The sequence below is a fragment of the Bombyx mandarina genome, chromosome 04, assembly GCF_030267445.1.
Source record: "Bombyx mandarina strain Sakado chromosome 04, ASM3026744v2".
Taxonomy (NCBI): domain Eukaryota; kingdom Metazoa; phylum Arthropoda; class Insecta; order Lepidoptera; family Bombycidae; genus Bombyx; species Bombyx mandarina.
In genome coordinates this window covers 9,555,146-9,575,283 of record NC_143211.1, presented here as the reverse complement: position 1 = coordinate 9,575,283, position 20,138 = coordinate 9,555,146, and the positions used below count along the sequence as shown (strand labels likewise).

General features: G+C 34.5%; 1 protein-coding gene across 5 annotated transcripts in view; it reads right to left on the bottom strand.

Moving 5' to 3' along the window:
* The window catches only part of by (focal adhesion protein tensin), a 125,502-nt gene that overhangs the window by 42,531 nt on the left and 62,833 nt on the right, over positions 1-20,138 (bottom strand). For 4 of the 5 annotated variants that reach the window (XM_028180906.2, XM_028180908.2, XM_028180907.2 and 1 more), the window contains one exon: positions 9,043-9,222. In XM_028180906.2, coding sequence (XP_028036707.2) covers positions 9,043-9,222 — 180 coding nt within the window. Of the gene's footprint in view, positions 1-9,042; positions 9,223-16,514; positions 16,857-20,138 lie in introns of those variants that run through there. The other variant, XM_028180910.2, reaches the window with a different exon arrangement.

Sequence of the window (20,138 nt, the reverse complement as noted above, 5' to 3'; positions counted from 1 at the left end):
AAAGGAGTGTTATAACTGTTGTATAAGTGCGTCATAAAGAATCCCTCTGTTATCTCGAACAAATTTAATCAAATAAAATATTTGCGACGTCTTATCTTTACCTACTTACGGGGCCATAATATTTTATTAGAAGCCCCCTACACTGGAAGATAGCGCCTTAGGGCGCAAAGCACCGACCATACCGCAACATCTATCGTGAGAAAGTTTCGCGATAACCGACCAATCACTTATCTAACATTAATCCCGACCCGCGGTCTCTTTGACAGCCATTTAAAGCCCACAGCAATTTGTATTAATTACACTTTATCGTTTCATATCGAGCTGTAATTTAGTAAAGGTTTATACTTTAAAGTTTGGGGATCGGTGTTAGCTGTCCGTTTCCTTCCAAATAATAATAATAGTGTTGTTGTTGAAGATCGAGGATTAATTACACGAACAAACTATAGGTTCGGTATGTCTTAAGAATCTTGCTTTTTTTTTTAGACATTGTTGGCAGACGAGCTTACTTAATGGTAGGTGGTTACCGACGTCGTGAGTATCAGTAATGAAAGGGGCACGTAACGCCGCTGCCTACCGTAAATAAAAATAAAAGATTTGCCAAAATACAGTTCGCGATCCCGGCCTTTTCGTGGCACTGTTAATAGCACTAATAATAAAACTCATTCGTTATCATTCACCCGTAGTAATGTTATCTTCAGGGGGATCTTCAAAGGTGTTGTAAGTCCGTGTGATTTAGTACCACATATTTGTACAACAAGGAAATCATTCATTTCGGTTCGATTGATTGAACAGCCGTTATTTCAATCCCATTGACTTTTAGATCTTATTGCCTCAAAGCGAGTGGTGGCATTCATGCGCTGACTGTAAGCTCTGATAATTATCAAAATGGAAAATTGCATCTTTATTTATAGATACGCCTGTGAATATAATAAAGACCCTAAAACATTCTGTTCGATGAATGTCTGCGATATCGTCGGGTTTTCTGTTACTTTGAATAAAATTTAGTTTCAGGCCCATTGTTCAAATGTCGAACTTTATTGATAGCGGTGCTAGTAACCTATGCCCCAACACCTGACGCCCGTGATCTCTATCGCGCGTGGTCGGTGGGTGGTCTCCTACGTCAGCGACGTAATTGTAAAGTGAAAACACATGCTGATATAAAGATATGCGCGTTCAATCTTATTACACAGGTCAAATAGCTATGAGCGACACCACTATCAGTTTCGGTTCCAAAACCTGTTGTTCACCTAAAAGATTTTATCTCAAACATGCTGATAAAGTGTTATTGTTCTACTTAGTCAAACCATAAAAACATTATTTTAAGTTTTTTTGTGGTGTTTGGACATAATGTGTGCTTGCACCGGTCGTTGCGGTCATTTGCCTATTTCTGAATTAAAGCAGTCATGCCGTATGAATAATCCGTGTTGTTATAACATAATTGAACTAATTAGTTTCGGTTATGATACTATATAATAACGGGTCTCTTATTATATTGTTACATGATGTTTTTGCTAATTTCTGAATTTTGCGTGAACATATGTCAGGTTATATGTTAAGTATACAATATTAATAAGTATGTATATAATTTTTTATTTAAATATAGACATTTCTATCATCTACACGTATATTTGTCATTTAGCTGCTAAATGGCTGACCCGATTTTGATGATTTTTTTGGTATATTTGAACCTTAGGTAGCGCTACGGTCGAATTCTAGGATTTTTTTATTATTTTCACGACAGGACAACGTTTACGCATCCACAGAGTATTAAGCGGTAGGCGGCTTAGCTCTGCCCCTGCCATTGCTGAAGTCCATGGGCGACGGTAACCATTCACCATCAGGTGGGCCGTGTTCTCGTCTACCTACAAAGGCAATAAAAAAAAGTTGATCAGACCCGCTAGTTAAATTGTAAAATTATCGAATGTTGCGGGATACGTTTAAAAATTTATTATTCTTCTGCCACTATGAAATCAATCAATCAATCATATTTAAAAACATTACCGTTTTTCACGAGGTCGAAACTTCAGAAAAAATACATTATTATTAAACAAAGAAATTACCTACCGCCCCTGCGTTGCGATGAATACAAAATAAACGAAAAATATCAGCTAACCCAAAAAAGGCCGATGGGTAATAAACAAAAACAGATTGTTCATCTGAATAATATTGATACGAAACGAAAGGATCCAATCTCGTATACGTTTGTTATAAAGATCCTTCCCGCGTATCACTCACGATAAGGTTATTTCCGTAATTTATAAGAATTTTATAAAACTATTTATGTACGTATAGGATTTTATATTCTACTTGTAATCATCGGAGTCCAGGCACGTAAGAATGGGAATGCTAACACTCACATAGACGCTCGAATTCTCAACTGTCTAGCTTAAGAGTTTTCCCATCTCTTAATGATTAGAAGCAGAAATTGAAAGAGTGGTGGAACCTGCCAGTCCGGTTTCACGCTGCGTCTACAGAAAATGTCGGTTGGCGTTGCAATATCGTAGTGTTCAGAGAAACCGCTGCTGCTAATTTTCCGAGGAGTCCCTTAATCGCCTTTATGTCACTTATCAGAAGAGATAGGATCGGGCTATTCTAACCGACACATTAAGAAAATTTTTACAGCAAAACTGGTGTATTTGTGTTAACGTACCAAATTTTCCAGCCCAGTTTACCTGTAATGTTTTGAAAATCTGATGGACATTATCAAAATCTCTATTTTCCAATCGCACCACAAGCCCCCGAAATGCATATCAACTTTTTTGTACTACTGCATTCTTCCACGGAGTCTGGAATAAATTCCCTCCGTAGGGCTTCGTTAGCACTGGGCATGATAGGTACTTCTTCAAACGAGGCTTGAATAGAAACCTCAGGAGTAAGCTGCAGATTGGCTGTACCCCCAGCAATGCTGAATCCATGAACGATATTGGCCATTCTTCATTAGGCAGGCCGTATGTTGGTCTTCCATCGTAGGTAACAAAAAAAATGTACGTACATTTTTCACTTTCGTTAATCCTTGGACTCTTTACTCGGTATTACAACACCGTAGTGAGATCTACATTGTCACTTGAATAGTCATTATTCTACTCGCAATACTCACTTGCGATTCAATGTGACTTTGCTAGGCATTTGAATTCCACTGTATCTGCAAGTTACATACGTATTATACGTTCGAGTCGAACTCGACAAACAACTTGACTAGGTGACGGCATACAAATAAGATGTGAAAATCCAAACAGATTTCATTATTTTCTTTCTTTACGTAATTGTATCCGCGACATTTATAACAGTGACATAACACAGTATTCATTGAAACTATTGAAATTATTGTATACGCGTATTTAAAGTGAGGAGAATAAGAATCATGATATCCTGAATGGTATCTATTATTTGTATTCAGAATACTCATGTAATTCGAATATTCTCGTGTCAAGTTAGGGTTGCCTTCAAAGGAAGATTTATAACAAAAAAGTAGGGCTAGGCAAAATCTTATTAAATAAAAAAACACTCTTAACTCAAAAAAATATTTTTCACTTTTAAGTAAGTCCCTACTGAAAAGTTTAACTTAGCTAAACTTACTTAACTTACTAAATTAAATTGTCTAAACAAAAACAAATAATTAATCGGAGCTATACACTTTATTTTTCCTTGACAGCCCTACTCCCTGGCAATCTAAATTATTCATTCTGACTTCGGAAACTGAAATACGGTTTCATCCTTGTATCCCTTTCTTTGAACGTTTGCATAATTCATGAGACCGGTGTGATTTTGTTAGTCATTTAATGGCACACGAGAAACTTAACATCACGGAGTGTATACTAATTATTATAGATTCGTAGTAAATATTTGTGATCGGCTTTGAAGTAATTTTACGATCGTTTTTGAAGTAATCAGTTATGAGTTAAACATAGTTCTCTTTCATGCTATTAACATTCCATTACATTGTGAAGGGACCGCTAACCGCAAGTAGTACTTAGGAAGATACGGTACGAAGCAAGTAATTTTTACACATGCATAACTTAGCAAAGCTGAAAATGTACTAATATATACCCGTTTGGGGATGTGTAATCTCTTGCGTGAGAGTATGGTACAGAAGATAAAGACTATTTCACACGTTTGTAAGAAGTAAAAATTTTTAACTACGAATGTACCTATACGAATTTGTTTTTTGTGTTCAAAGTTTTATTTATGGTGATTAAGTCGATACCTTAATCCGATTCTCGTGATATTAATTGAATACCGAGTCTATAGACATGGCAAAGTGGACGCCGTTAATAAACTTAATATGTTTTTTTTTTTATTGCTTGAATGTGTGGACGAGCACACAGCCCACCTGGTCTTAAGTGGTTACTGGAGCCCATAGACATCTACAACGTAAATGCGCCACACACCTTGAGATATAGTTCTAAGGTCTCAGTATAGTCACAACGACTGCCCCACCCTTCAAACCGAAACGCATTACTGCTTCACGGCAGAAATAGGCGGGGCGGTGGTACCTACCCGTGCGGACTCACAAGAGGTCCTACCACCAGTAATATTGAGAGAGAGAGAGTCAGAGTCTATTTACACCGGAACGCATTACTTTTTCAGGGCAGAAATAACCGGTATACTTGCCCATCTTACCTATCCAGACAGACGATATCTGTAAGCGCCACACCAAAAGCACTATCTCTAATAGATACTTCCTCGAATATGTCTAGTGACTTAATGCAATGAGACAACAACGTAATTAATTTAAATTATTATTAATAACATTATAATACTAACGAGTAATGTCAAAACATCATAGCCAAAGTATTGCATTATCACAAAAACTAATTATTTGAATAGATCGGTTACGAAAACAATGTGGCAATTATGTAGACAATTGATAAGTAAATTGCGAAACGCAGTTGTTAGTTTTACTTCTAAATACACTCCACTAAATGTCGAGACATTAGGAATTCGGATATAGGTGTCGACGGGGTCATCAGTCATACGAAAACACAATTACGCCATTACGTGGGTTCTTCCGCTACTCGGCTTCGACGGAAATTGTCGGCACAACCTTTGGTCCCCCCAAATATGCTCCAGCGAATTTGCCCTGATAATGTCACTGAATTCAAATCAAAACAGACAGCCACGCATTAACACGTCATAAGCAGTCGAATGTAAAATGAAAGAATTTCAAATGAACTAACTTCTATAGAGGTTTTATTATTTGTTTATTCGAAAGTGAAATTTAATAGTTACGAAGACAAATTACCGGTAATTGTACTCTGCTGGATTAATGACTCGTGTAACTAAATAGCTAAAACGCAACTTCCATGCATAATAAGCCATTACGTAGATCTAGAGAAATTATAGGTTGTGTATATCCTAGAAATACCTATAAATCACTAGGCAGTGAGACTCCGAGGCTTTGCTTAATGCCATTGATCCACGTAACTGATCGAAGAGCAAAGGTTATTTAAAATAATCGAATTGGCTGGTGTTTTATTGCGTAGATTAATGAAACCGGTTCTTCATGTATGCATTAAAGCTCGAGTAGGTATTGTCTTTTAAAGGTTTCCTATTGGAATAAGATAAGAGCATTGTTTTAGAATAAAATTAAACAGTGCAGCCGTCTCCGAAATGTGTACGCAATAATGTGGGTGTTTTTAGTTGTAAAATAAATTGTTTTGTGGTGGCCTCGGGCAGTGTTCAAACGATACCAATATCCGGCCGGCTTTATATTGTTGACCCTTCAATACAAAACATAAAACCAACTCAATTATAAACAATCAATCAATTGCTCATTATTTTAGCAATTTTAAAAATAATTGTCTAACGTTCAATTTAGGAAAATGTGTTATTTATTACTCGGCTCTACAAAATCTATTGCATGCTTTCCTAATTTATTTTATACTCAAGCTAAAATAGTATGTTGGAGAAGCCACATTATTAACACCATCGTCAGACATCATAGGGGCGAATAGGGTGATCGAGCTAAGAGAAGTATTGAATACACCAATCATGTTTGTTGTCGTAGAATTTAGAAATCTTCTCTTGACGTTAGCAAACGAAAACGAATGACAGTTCTTAGGACGGAGGCACCGCTTTTCAAGAAGACTGGTTGGTAAGGTGATTTTATTTCATAGATGGATGAAAGATCTCAGGGCTCTGCTGGTGTTAAGTGGATCAAGCTCACAGAAATCACTTTGAAACATGAGGTTTAAGTCTACAAGGTGTGGTATATAACTATCGCACCCTTCAAACCGAAACGGATTTATAGTTCGCGGCAAAAATGGGCAAAGTGTTATTACCTAATCGTGTGGCTTTGAATACACCATCAGTAACGGGAAACTATGGCTACCACTTCACTATCATGAGATCGACATAGGCAATGAGATAAATAACCGCTCTATACTAGCCGAAACGTAAGCGCATCAGCCTAATGACAGTAAAAATATTAATATTTTAACGCCCGAAGAAAATATTTATTAGCTATAAAAATGTGATATGTCACGATCGACATTTACAATGCTACAAATATGCAAATTAAAAAAAAAAAACCACAATTGATTTTGTTTGTAGAATAAAACAATGTTTAACTAAATCAATGTCTGTATTCAAAGACTATTACGTAAGCAATGAACATTAAATGTAAATTTCAATGAACATTCTAAATTCAAATAAATAGAATTGACCAAATCCAAAGTTATCCAACAACATGTTCGTCATCATTCACATATTCAAACGATCGAACACGTGAATTATTAAGAGATATAGACAAAAATAATAGATATTTAAGTCAAGATATTTAACTTTTTATCATGGCAAATGACAACAATCGGATACATTTATTATACCAAATACTACATTATGTATTCACTGGTTCGTGATTTTAAATCGACTAGTGGTTTATGGTCCAGAGAATAACAAATATATTTTTTATCGTGTTCGCAAATCCCTAACCTGCTGACTGAGCCCTTGCTTGCCTAGTTGTCCTGGTAAAACTAGAAAGGCCTCTGGGTCAAAAAACAGAACATATTTTTCTCGGGAAATTACAATGTATTCACTTTCACTTTTTGAATTACAAATTTAAGTGAATTGTAATGTGCATATACATTTGTTTAGAGTAGTATGTATATATATCTAGAGATATATCATAAACAAAAATAAATATTTTTGTGTAGCAAAAAGTTAAAGGTAACGACGGTCGGTGACGGTCAGCGGATATGACGGACGCTAACCCTTAGCTTAGGAGCGTGCGCGCACAAAGGTACATTAGTCGAACAACAGGAACTAGCGTGCACGCCCTCAGCTGAGAGCTATGGGCCGCTTGGTTATGATTTATGATCAGTTAATGCAAATCTATAGCTTCGAAGGCAAGACTCGGTTCGTATTTGGCTATCCTGGCTGCAAAAGCCGACCGCCGTACCGATGTTCCTTATTATTTCAAACAATTTTTTTGTAGGACGTTATATATAAACATATATTTAAAAAAAAAATTTTATACAACAATCAGTCTGCTCCCAAAATATTTTGGTCAATGATAATCTTAATCACTCAAAGTCGCAGAAACTTCAGTAATGTAAAACGTAAAATTAACGACTTCTTTGTTCTGAGCATTAAAATAAATGTTTTTAAATTTCAAGTATATTTATATAGATATTTTAACATCTTCTTTCTCGAAAAATATATAAGTGTCTTTCTATCTCCCGTCGATAAGAAGACATGAGTATACGAGTATAACAAAATAATTTAAAAATAATTGTCGAAAATTTGTCACAAACATAATCGTTGCTCAATGTTAGCATTGTTTTATTTAAGTGACCTTGCGTCCATCGTTCATAAACCTCGCAATACCCGCACACGATGTTCACAATTTTGCGTAAGATTTCTAAAGGTTTTAACTTATAATTACTTGTCATCTTATGGTAGTCATAAACTATAATTGCCCACTTTTAACCTCTTGCTTTCTTGCTCGTCAAGATACCCTGTTAATTTATAATTAAATTAAATCATCAATCTAATTTCTAATTATTTAAACGGTATATTAAAAGAAATGAAACCTAAGATTTAATACGGCAGCATAAGGTTTACAGTGCAGTTAGAGCAAGAGATTAATTAAATTAAAATTTAAATTAATTAAATTGATCCAACCAAATTAAGAGTTGTCATATCAATTGAAGATGCTAGTATTATTCAAAACCAATATTTTTATGTTCATGTATGTCAACAAAATATTATCTTATAAGAACTTATAGTATGATGAAAATAGCATATATTTAAAAAAAAAAACGTTTTAAAATTTTTTCAATAACATAAACATTAAAATGTAGTGATAACCTTAAGTCATTAATAAAACTCAGAAAAACTAAACTAGTCTTCATGAGTTGAGTTGCTGGATATTAAATAAACAGTTAAGAATTACATTTTGATCGGAACCGATGATTTCTAATAAATTCAGGCTAAGTTTTGAACTTGCAAGACACCAATATTGTCATCAAGGTCAATGGATCAAACTAGAAGATAATGAATAAAGATTGTGTCTCTTGAAGTCTTGATGGTACTTCAATACTTATTTAATTTGATTGACATAATAATATAATAAAAAAATCAGTTATTTAATTTGATTGACATAATAATATAATAAAAAAATCAGTAATTCGATGCCAAGAAAACTATCAAATATTCGAAATGTCCGAAATAATAAAAGCAATTTTAAACCGTAATATCGTCGCTGCGAATTTAAAATCTCCTATGTAACATTTTGGGCCATAATGATGTTTTCATATGATAAGAAAGTTATTTTGAATACCTATAAATACTCAGCAAAAACTCCCATGTGCATATCTCAATATTTCTCTTTATTACGCGTCAGTCTTAAAAAATCCTAAGCGTCGGTTTGCATTTTATTGTAGATCAAAGTATCCTATGTACTAAAAAAATATTCGGATTTTTTTTTCAGGAGGTCGTTTTATTTTCTCGAAAACTACATTTGTACACATAGTAGATTTCAGGAATTCAGGAAAATACTGTTTTAGGTTGATTAATATATTATTAAGTTAAAATTCTTACTGTGATTGTGTCATAGATGCCGTTCTGGTCTGAACGAAGAGTGACGGTCTCCGGGAGCGCCTGTGAGGCAAGCGGAGCGGGCGACGCTCGCGTGGGAGGAGGCGAAAGCGACAAAGGGTCTCCATTTCGTGTCCATGTTCTGTGGATCTGCCAACTAGTGTCCGAGAACCTGGCTCTATCCTATAAATAAATAAAAAAAAACAATTTGTTATTACGTACTCAACAAATGTTCACGATTGACTTCCACGGTGAAGGAATAACATCGTGTAATAAAAATCAAACCCGCAAAATTATAATTTGAGTAATTACTGGTGGTTGGACCTCTTGTGAGTCCGTGCGGGTAGGTACCACCACCCCGCCTATTTCTGCCGTGAAGCAGTAACGCGTTTCGGTTTGAAAGGTGGAGCAGCCGTTGTAACTATACTGAGACCTTAGAACTGATATCTCAAGGTGGGTGGCACATTTACGTTGTAGATATCTATGGGCTCCAGACTAACCACTTAACACCATGTGGGCTGTGAGCTCGTCCACCCATCTAAGCAATAAAAATATATATAAAAAACTACTAAACTACACTTTGTGTAGGTTTTGTCATTTTATGATCTTAATGCGTATAATACTATGTACATATTTAATAATTCCATGTTTTTTTCAGCAATGAATGATATTTTGTGGAAAAAACAACCCTCAAAATTCATTAGTGTAATGGATTTAATTTGAGACCGGACCCAGTGATAACTGCTCAAACCGAAACGGGTTCTAAGCTCATCTGCATTTCCTTACACGACCACAAAATTTGTATTTGAAGTTTTTCCTAAATGTAATAGACATTACGTTAATGACACTAACAATGGCTAGATTAATAATTGTACAAGTAACAACGTTTGGTCGGCATGATCGAGCTATTAACTGTAATATGTGTCAAGGAATAATAACCGTTGCAAATGTAGTTTGTCTTACAAGTGGAATACGTAATTAGTCACACTGTTAGCATCTGTATGGTACCTATTTAAAATGAACAACATACTCAGTTTTCATTACTATAGGGCAGTGATTCTCAACCACTGTTCCGCGGCACTTTTTTGTGCCGCGAAATTTCAAAAGTGTGCCGCCAAATTTTGCCAATATATAATAATGTTAATATTATTAAATTATATCAAATAATTTTTTATTATTATTAGCTAGTAATTAATCCCTTTTTAAACGTTTAAATATTATTAAAGCATATATTAGTTTATTTCGTATATTTAATGGTTTTTTATAAACGTTTTATGCATTGTTTTAGAAAGTAAATAGTTTAAATCTTTTTCTTTGTGTGCCGCCAAATTTTAAAATCGTTTAATGTGTGCCGCCAAATTTTAAAATCGTTAAATATGTGCCGCAACAAATAAAAGGTTGAGAATCACTGCTATAGATCTTCGGAAATAATTGTCCGTCCTGTTGTTTACTTCTCACATTTGCTTTTTATGTGTCTTTTAAATGCATTTTATCGTTCAGTGATTATGCTAGTCACATATTTAGTGTCACGACATACAACTTAGTTATGCAGGATATTGGCTCATCGAAAAAGGAATAGGCCATGCCGTAGATAACCTGGTGACTTAGTTGCAAATTGAAATGTTTATAACAGTCTACCTACGTAGTATAACTACCGTAAATTAAAACGGTATTTACGCAAATTCAGGTCACGATTTCTTTTTCTTTTTTTCTTTTTTATTGCTTAGATGGGTGGACGAGCTCACAGCCCACCTGGTGTTAAGTGGTTACTGGAGCCCATAGACATCCACAATATAAACGCGCCACCCACCTTGAGATATAAGTTCTAAGGTCTCAGGTATAGTTACAACGGCTGCCCCGCCCTTCAAACCGAAACGCATTACTGCTTCACGGCTGAAATAGGCAGGGTGGTGGTACCCACCCGTGCGGACTCACAAGAGGTCTACCACCAGTAATTACGGAAATTATAAATTTTGCGGGTTTGATTTTTATTACACGATGTTATTCCTTCACCGTGGAAGTCAATCGTGAACATTTGTTGAGTACCTATACCTACGTGAACCTTGTAGATTTCAATTTGTGCGGAGAGAATCTGATTAATGTGGTAAACGTACGAGATCGTATCAAATTTCGAGGTGAAATTGATTTATGATTGGTTTGATAGCTTTGTGGCCCACGCATTTATTTGGAATGAAATCGCTCAAAATGTTTCAATTTACGGACATAACAATTTACTTTTTAATAAAAACTAGAGGTCCCGCAGTAGTCGAAATTCGACTATAATTAATTGGAATTGTAAGTTTGTACACTATTATGATTGTATTTTATACTTCTATAATCAGAAATTTCGGCATGACTACACTATAAAAAATATTAACAAAGACAAACAATATTTAATCTATTCTCAATTTGACAACAGACGTCAAGAACAAAAGTTTGACAATAAAAAGTATGCATGCGTGTGTGCGTCAAATACATGGTATGTAGTGTGTGTAATGTTTTCTTTATTGATTTAATGTATCTTTTATGCATTATTTAAAAAAAATATTAGCATTGTGCACTTCTTCCCTATATTCTCTATAAGTGTGGAAAATTTCATACTCCTCCGTCCGCGCAATTTTCGTAAAAAGGGATACAAAGTTTTTGCTTCACGTATTAATATATAAAAATATATGCACCGTACAATACCTATTCATTTAAGGAGCTACTAATTATAAGAGAATGTTAAGAATTGCTTTGTATATTAAAATTTATTCAACGAATATTTTTTTTACTTCGCATGCAACGTACACAATTAAGGATGACATAACGCGCGAGATATCTGGCCACCACTGTCGCTTTAGATTTCTGATTCATAACACAATTATATGAATCTAGTTACAGCTAATGAATATTCTTTTCTGTTTAATTTGAGAATGTTGGTTTTTAACGTCACCCTAGCTAGTATTCAAAATTTACCATTTCAGCTAGGCCAATTGAAGACATCAATGGATAAAGGGGTTAAGTACCATTTTTAAGATTTTTTATTTTTTACATTGAACGAATGAATGAAGGTGTTATGCGCCTGTAAACCACCTTAAACCATACCTTAAGACTCCAGATTTAAAGTCTATTTTTAGAAATTGCATGTGATGAAGGAGTTATGTACGAAGAAAAACTACAACTAACAAAAGTTTGTTGCCCGTTTTCTCAAAATTAACAAATTGTATTATATCCCCTTCGTCCACTCATGTCTTCAATTGTTCCCTGTTGTGTGGATATGTATATAAATACATACATGTTTGTATACATACATTTGTTTGATCTGTCCATCAAATGTAAACTTTTCAGAAATTTCTATTCAAATAGATTCAAATTCTATCAAATAATCTAGATCACATCTAATCTATTAAACAATCTATCTAATAAGAAATAACATCTAAATAGATTAGAAATTTTAGTTCTATAAACTTTTACCATTACTCGTTACTTGATAAACATATATTTTAAGAACATTTTCATTGCGATTTCAAGTTCCTCCTTTTCTATTTACAAAACAACTTTTAAATTGACTCGTAACATATTTACTTTACCAAACTACTTAACTCTTATTAGGCAAGTGGAAGCAGACAAGGATGCTAAACTCTTCAATGTTTTCACATTACATCAACTATTTGGCTTTCGGTTCGACAGTCGATTTCGTAATACGCTCTAGATTGTATTAAAATAGCATAGTGGGTAAGCTAACCGATAGATAAGATAACAAATATCCCACGTGGTTGTTTGTGTATCAAAGGTATTGCAGCATGCAAAGTAAGTAGATAAAATTTAATTATTTTTAATAATAAGTTTATGTTTTTATTGCTTAGATCGATGAAAGAGCTATGTAAAAATCACAGTGCTATTTTTCCTGCCCACCTTGAAGCTCGAGGTCTATGTTTGAATTGTATAGTACGTAATATATATTATTTGCAGATTTTATTTTTATTACACAGCGTTATTCGTTTATCGTGGAATTAAATTTAAAAAATAAGTTAAATTTGTATTTCATTAGGAAAAAATAGTAGCTGCCAGCGGGATTTGAACACCGACATAATATTTTCGCTCGATACTAGTCTTAATTAACCTCTAGGCCACGATGATTTCAAAATTTAAAACACCGTTCATTTATCTGTGAAATTTAGCAATAAATATATTTACATACATTTGTACATGCGACGAAGTGTAACTATTTATTTTATTTCGTATGACGGCCACTGTATTTCTCAAATCCTTTGAGTTTTGTTATAAAGTGTTATTAGTTCTTAACATTATAAAGTGTTATTCAGTGATCATGTTGAAACTAATGTATTTAATTAGAAAAATTTAAAACCCGCTCCGTTGCACATGAGCCTCCATGTCAGTTGATAAGAATACACTGTGAGCATTATATGTCATGGGCGCTTCAAAAAATGCTACTTCATATCATAACTAATGTAAACATGTCGCTTTGCTTCATTGCTTCTAAATTTTACGATGTTTTAATTAATTGAATTCGATATGACGATATAGTATTTTCTGTTTATCAGTGTAGATGGTGAGTTAATCTGGTGAGTCTTAATAAAAATATAACCTAATAAATATTTCCATATTTCATACACAAAACTAGTCGGGATATTCTCAATCAAGCTATTAATGAAAAGATACATAAATGAACCCCCTATCTTGAGTACTAGGGAATGTTGCAAGCTCCCATGGATAGGTAACAAACACCATTCTGCCTATTCCTGTAGCAAAGGCATTATATGTTAAGACTTCTGTAACAAAGCATTAGCAAAGACTTAGAACTCTTGTCTCGAGGTGGATGGTGGAATTGATGTTGTGGATGTCTATGGGCTCCGGTAACCACTTTGTTAAGTGGGGTAGTGGGCCGTGAGCTCGTTCACTCACCTAGGCAATAAAAAAATGGAGTAGAGTTAATTTTCGCCATATAAAAATAAACATTTATATAGAATACTTATATGTGAAATGCAATGCAGTGGAATGTAAATGCAATATCAGGTAATAAAGTATTTCCGTTTTGTTTCCAAGTCGCTACGAAGAACTAACTAAACTCTATTACACTCGCTCGAAGACAATGATTATCTTATAATAAAGATTCATAATTTTAGGCATACTAATCAGTATTCGATATTTAATAAAAAAAAAAACGTTTCGTGGTCCGGTTTCCAAGTCAATGACATTAATTTCAATTGAGATAAACGGAAAATACAATGCGCGAGCAAGCATATGATCAATTGAGCACTTATAACTTTCACTTATAAAATTAGGTTGTAGACAAAAAAACGAGTCATGTGTTAATACGGGACACAATAGAGAGCGGGCACGGGTGCGCGCCGTTGGATAAGATATGCTTACTGCTGCGTTGCTATTTTCAATTAGGGTTGCCACGGTTTTTTTTTTGTAATAAGCTGGGCAGGCGATCCCACTTTCCATCCGATGTTTAGCTGTTAACAAAAGCCACTAAAATCAGATCGTATAATACCCTTACTTAATAAAAAAAATTACAAGGAAACTCCAAAAACCCGCTTGGATTTATATTAATTCTACAGCCAAGTGGATACGTAGCCCATATTATCTTTAAAATTGCATTGCAAAAACTCTGCTCCGGTGATGGATGGAGTGATAATAAAAAAGAGAAGACGATTTCATCTCAAAAAACTTGTCAAAAGCTCACATGAGAATGTAATTATTGTTTTTGTTCCGTAACGGATGCATTAGTTTTTTGCTCTCTGTTAATAATAAAAAATGTATCGTTTCATTAATTTATTATTTAAGAGCATTAAATTATGTCGATGTATAACAATAGATTATTCATAAAAAAATTAACAAATAAACAAATAGACCTGATGAGGGCCTAACAAATAAAAAGTTTGCACCAATTCAATGATTTTTTATTAATTATATTATTAGTTATGAAAGTTGGCACCGGTATCACATTATGCGGCTTATGATACCTGGGCGAAGAGAACAAAAACACATTTATGAAAAATAAATTGACAACCCTATTCAATTAATGATTATAAATGTATTAAAACATTTGTCAACACAGCTCCCGATAGTTTAGTATGCAAGAGCATTATGGCAGTGATATCATAAATGGCTAATATGTATGCTATTAGCATAACAATGATGAACTAAGTAGATTTATGTAGACCGCAAACTAAGATTAAGCATTATAATGTGTTTTGTAAGAAATATGAAGGTTATGAACGTTAGGTTTTATGTCTGTAATTGCCATGTTATTGCTCGTTCCGGACTTTGAATCCACCTAAAATGTCGGATTTTAAGTGAAAAAGCCATATATTAAGATTGTAAAATAATGTATTATAAGATTCATTGTAATTCATCATATATATTTTATCTTCTTCTATATATATAAAAATGAATTGCTGTTCGTTAGTCTCGCTAAAACTCGAGAACGGTTGGACCGATTTGACTAATTTTGGTCTTGAATTATTCGTGGAAGTCCAGAGAAGGTTTAAAAGGTGAAGAATTATGAAAATGCTCGGAATTAAATAAAAATAACTTTTTTTTCTTTCGTTTGTTTTAAGTGTATTTTATACAAAAGTTTAGGTCTTTTATTTATCGATTGAGGCACTACGAAGTCTGCCGGGTCAGCTAGTCTATACTAATATTATAAAGAGGAAAGATTTGTTTGTTTGTTTGTTTCGAATAGGCTCCGAAACTACTGGACCGATTTGAAAAATTATTTTTCCATTAGAAGCCGACATTGTCCCTGATGAACACAGGCTATTTTTTTTATTTTTTTTTTATTGTTTTGTTTTTGGTTTCATGTGTGTTTTAATGTTTCCGAAGCGAAGCGAGGGCGGGTCGCTAGTTATATTATAAAATAGTGAAATTATTTTACGTTCGATAACAACATTACTAAATCCAATGCGATTGCACTTTACAAACTTCATCTTAACCGTAAAATATACATACAAATGACTTCATCCGAGAAGGAAAGATGTAGATTGTATTCGATCCGCTGAAATTAATAATAAGTGGGCACAAAACGTTCGAGCACGGCGCGGCACGGTGCGGCCTCCGTCTGATAAGATAACCTTGCCTTTAATTTGCTTTGCTAAACTCTACGGTATCTTCGATACGTTTATATCTAGTCTTGAAATACTACCGGAATAATAATTAGAGAGCTACATTAGTTAGGTAGATCAAGATTGTGATAACTGAGTAAAGATTTATTTATAAGTGAATATGAATGTTTGTTGTTTTGTTTCTCTGGTTATTTTATAGATCGTTGTTATTAAATACGTGATAAGTAAATAACTATAAATATATTAGTATACATTAACCCTATAGATATTTAAAAAAAGTAGCCATTCCACAGATTTGATAAGTCAGTTTAATTAGAATGACTTTGATGTGGTTATTGTTAGTGTGGGTTATTTTTATTGCATCGCACACATTCATACACACATGAAACAATCAAGTACCTCGTTTTCAAAGGGGTCTTGGATTCGCGAATCTAGTTTTTGTTTATCCGAGCTGAACGAAAATCTCCTTTTGAACAGTTTCATCGTGCTGTCGTTGTTGACGTAGTGCGAACGTCACCTCTCGCGTCAAACATTAAAACAATACATTATAACGTTACACAAATTTTCTTTGGACGCGCAAAGAAAGCGGTCGTTCGTTGCAAGTTTTATATCGACTATTTAAAGATGGCGCGGAAATTATTTGGCGTTGAGGCGCCGTGTTTTGTACACGTGCGTACAACTGCGACGCGTGCTCGCGGCACGTGCGGTGTGCGGTCCGATCGCAAGCGCGACGCACACTGCGAGGTGGTAGCGGTTGCGCTTGGCGTCCGCCGCTGCTGTTGACAGCGCCTATACACCTTCACACTAAGCGCTATCAAACCCACCCCATAATCTTACTGCATTAATAGTCTTTAGTACATATACCCCTGCATTAATCAATCAGCACTTCTATCAGCCGAATACACTTTGTTTTTATTCGGCCTTGAACGTAACAAGTTTTACGTTGTTTATAACCATAATGTTTTATAGTTTGAATTCTAAAATCAACTATAATTTCGAACCATCTGCGTTGGTATAAATCTTATTGCGTACGATTATAGAAATACAACATCCGCTGTTACTATAAACACAGCGTCGAAACTGGAGTAACTCGAGGTCTTGTTTGACACAAATGTCAATTACGAAGCATATGCTTAATTTAAATCGAAACGGAAAGTTTCTGGCGAGCTTTTTTTTTTGAAATCTACGGTTTTTTATTCTGTGTAGGTACCGATATTTATAAATTTGATTATATGTACATATTATGTTATAATAATACGTTATTAGTTTCTTTAAACATTAAAATAAAGGTTGTATTACAGAAAAATGGTTGCTTGTCGACGATAATATGATTTTTTTGTAAACCAATAAAATTATCAGTTTAGTTTTGTAGGCTAACGATTCTCGATATCTATTTTAAACTCCGCCAAGATTTCATTGACTGCAATAAACTGCAATTGATTGTGCCCCGTGAGCCGCGCTACAGACTAGACATTTATTATACTTGCTATTTAATAGGATTGTGCCTTTAATCATTGTTTAAATATTTCAGCATTCATTTAATCGAAAGAAACAATAAATTATATACTGTCCACTGAAATTTGTAAATTATTATTGATAGCTTCTGCCCGCGACTTCGTCCGCGTGAAATAATAGTTCACAAATAATGCTTTATTTTAGAACAAATTTGGTTAGCATAAAAAACGTTATAGTGAGCAACCTTAACATATAGACATGCTGTCCGGGACTTATTTTTAGATCTTTTATGGGAGAACAATTCTGTTATACATTATTTTTGCGAACCTTTAACCGTTCCCGCAGCGCACGCAGCGGCAGCTCTCAAAAGGGAAAAAACCCGATTTTGAAACATTATCGGTGCTCCGCTTGTATTGGTCTTAGCGTGATGCTATAGAGCCTTTAACCTTCCTCAATAAATGGGCTATCTGACACTGAATTTTTCAAATCGGACCAGTAGTTCCTGAGATTAGCGCGTTCAAACAAACAAACTCTTCAGCTTTATAATATTAGTATAGATTAAGATTGTTGCTCCCTGTTGTTGCAAAAACATTTTGGATAATCCTATTAAATTAATATCACCCAATCAAGGGTGTATTTCATATTCTAGCTACAGTCAACATACACGAATTATTATTCGAAAAGTATTAAAAGCGCGCGTAGGTCAAAATGTTTTATGATCTGTAGCTTTTCCATGAATTCAAAGAGCGGGACGAGTTCTCACACGCGTATTCAGAATCGACGGTACAAACGTTGTAAAATGCGTCCTAACCTCTAAACGGTCATTAGTGTTTGTTTGTACAAAAATCAAACAGGAATGGGAACGTAGAGCTTGGAATGTAGAGTCATGGTCACGTAAACCTGTCGATGTTTGATTTATAGTTAGACCTTTCCAAATCCTTGCATTGAGTCACTAGCTCAGCTTTATTTGTGGAGGATATTTAATACGAACAACATTAAAGATATTGCACAAGGATCCAAAATTTTCAAATAGTCCAGTTTTTATTTGTATTTTTTTTTTTGCTTAGATGGGTGGACGAGCTCACAGCCCAACTGGTGTTAAGTGGTTACTGAAGCCCATAAACATCTACAACGTAAATGCGCCACCCACCTTGAGATATAAGTTCTAAGGTCTCAGTATAGTTACAACGGCTGCCCCACCCTTCAAACCGAAACGCATTACTGCTTCACGGCAGAAATAGGTAGGGTAATGATACCTATCTGTGCGGACTCACAAGAGATCCTAACACCAGTAAGACATGTTAAGAAGTGTTACACGGGTGGGTGAACGAGCTCACGGCTCAATTGGCGTTAAGTGGCCCATAGACATCACAACATGAATATTGCCGTCCACATCGAGACATAAGGTCGAAATATGAATTGTATACAGTCTGTCCTGTCCTACAAACTGGGTGGAATGACTGCTTCGTTGAAGAAATAGGCAAGATGGCGGTACCTACCCTTATCCAGTAAAAAGGTCAGTAATAATTATCTGAATTGCTATATGTTACTAATTACCTATGTTTTTATGCTGCAGTATGCTACACTGGCCTCCTTAAGTTACTATTACATTCTATTATAGTACTACTTTCCGATCATCCGTGCGGGTAATGCTAGGATATTTCAATCCTGTTTTCTTACTTTAAGAACGAGTGATAGGTGTTTAAGTTTGAAGGATTAATACAAATGCTTAACCAATTTAATATAACTGCACTAATTTATAGTTACGATAACGATCCTAATGTCAAAGCGTTTTAAAGTCAGTGTTGTAAGCGCCATAAATTGTCCATACTTAATCTAGCTAACTTAAATAATAAACGCGAAATTAACTCTGTCGCACTTTCACGCCTAAAGTACTGAACCGATTTAAATGAAATTTGGTGAACAAATAGTCTAGAGCCTGAGAAAGGACATAGGCTACTTTTTAATGCGAAAAAAGACTTGTAACGGGTTGAAAGGAGGGAATGAAAATTTGTATGGAAGTATCGTCTTTTTTAGAGCTAAAAGCTTGAAAATTATTTTTAGGCTGTGGATTCGATATAAATAAATATGACACTAAGTTTACACATCAGAAGATTATAATTTATAAAAGATAGTGTGAATTACCCAAAATATAACAACAAGTGTCAAGTAGAAAGGAAAAAATCTGCCATCTGCAAGGCATTTTTGCGTGCGCCGCCATAACCGTTGGAGTTACACGTATATAATGTAAAATGGAAATATTCATCTCAAATAGTCCTACAACAAAGCCCGTGACAGCATATATCTATAAATTTTATTTGTAAGCTATTATCGCCAAAATAGTGAACAATTAATATAAGTAGAGGAAAGATTCAATTTTTTGTTTGTAACATTCTTTTTTTATTGTTTTTATTATGTATGTAGTATGTTTATTTACTATCAGAACCAAATTTGTAAGAAAAGAATATTCAATAAGGCCAATAGTAAATTACAGTTCCCGAAGCGAAGCGAGGGCGGGTCGCTAGTTATTACTAAAATAAACCTTAATGTCGGTAACAATGAAATGTA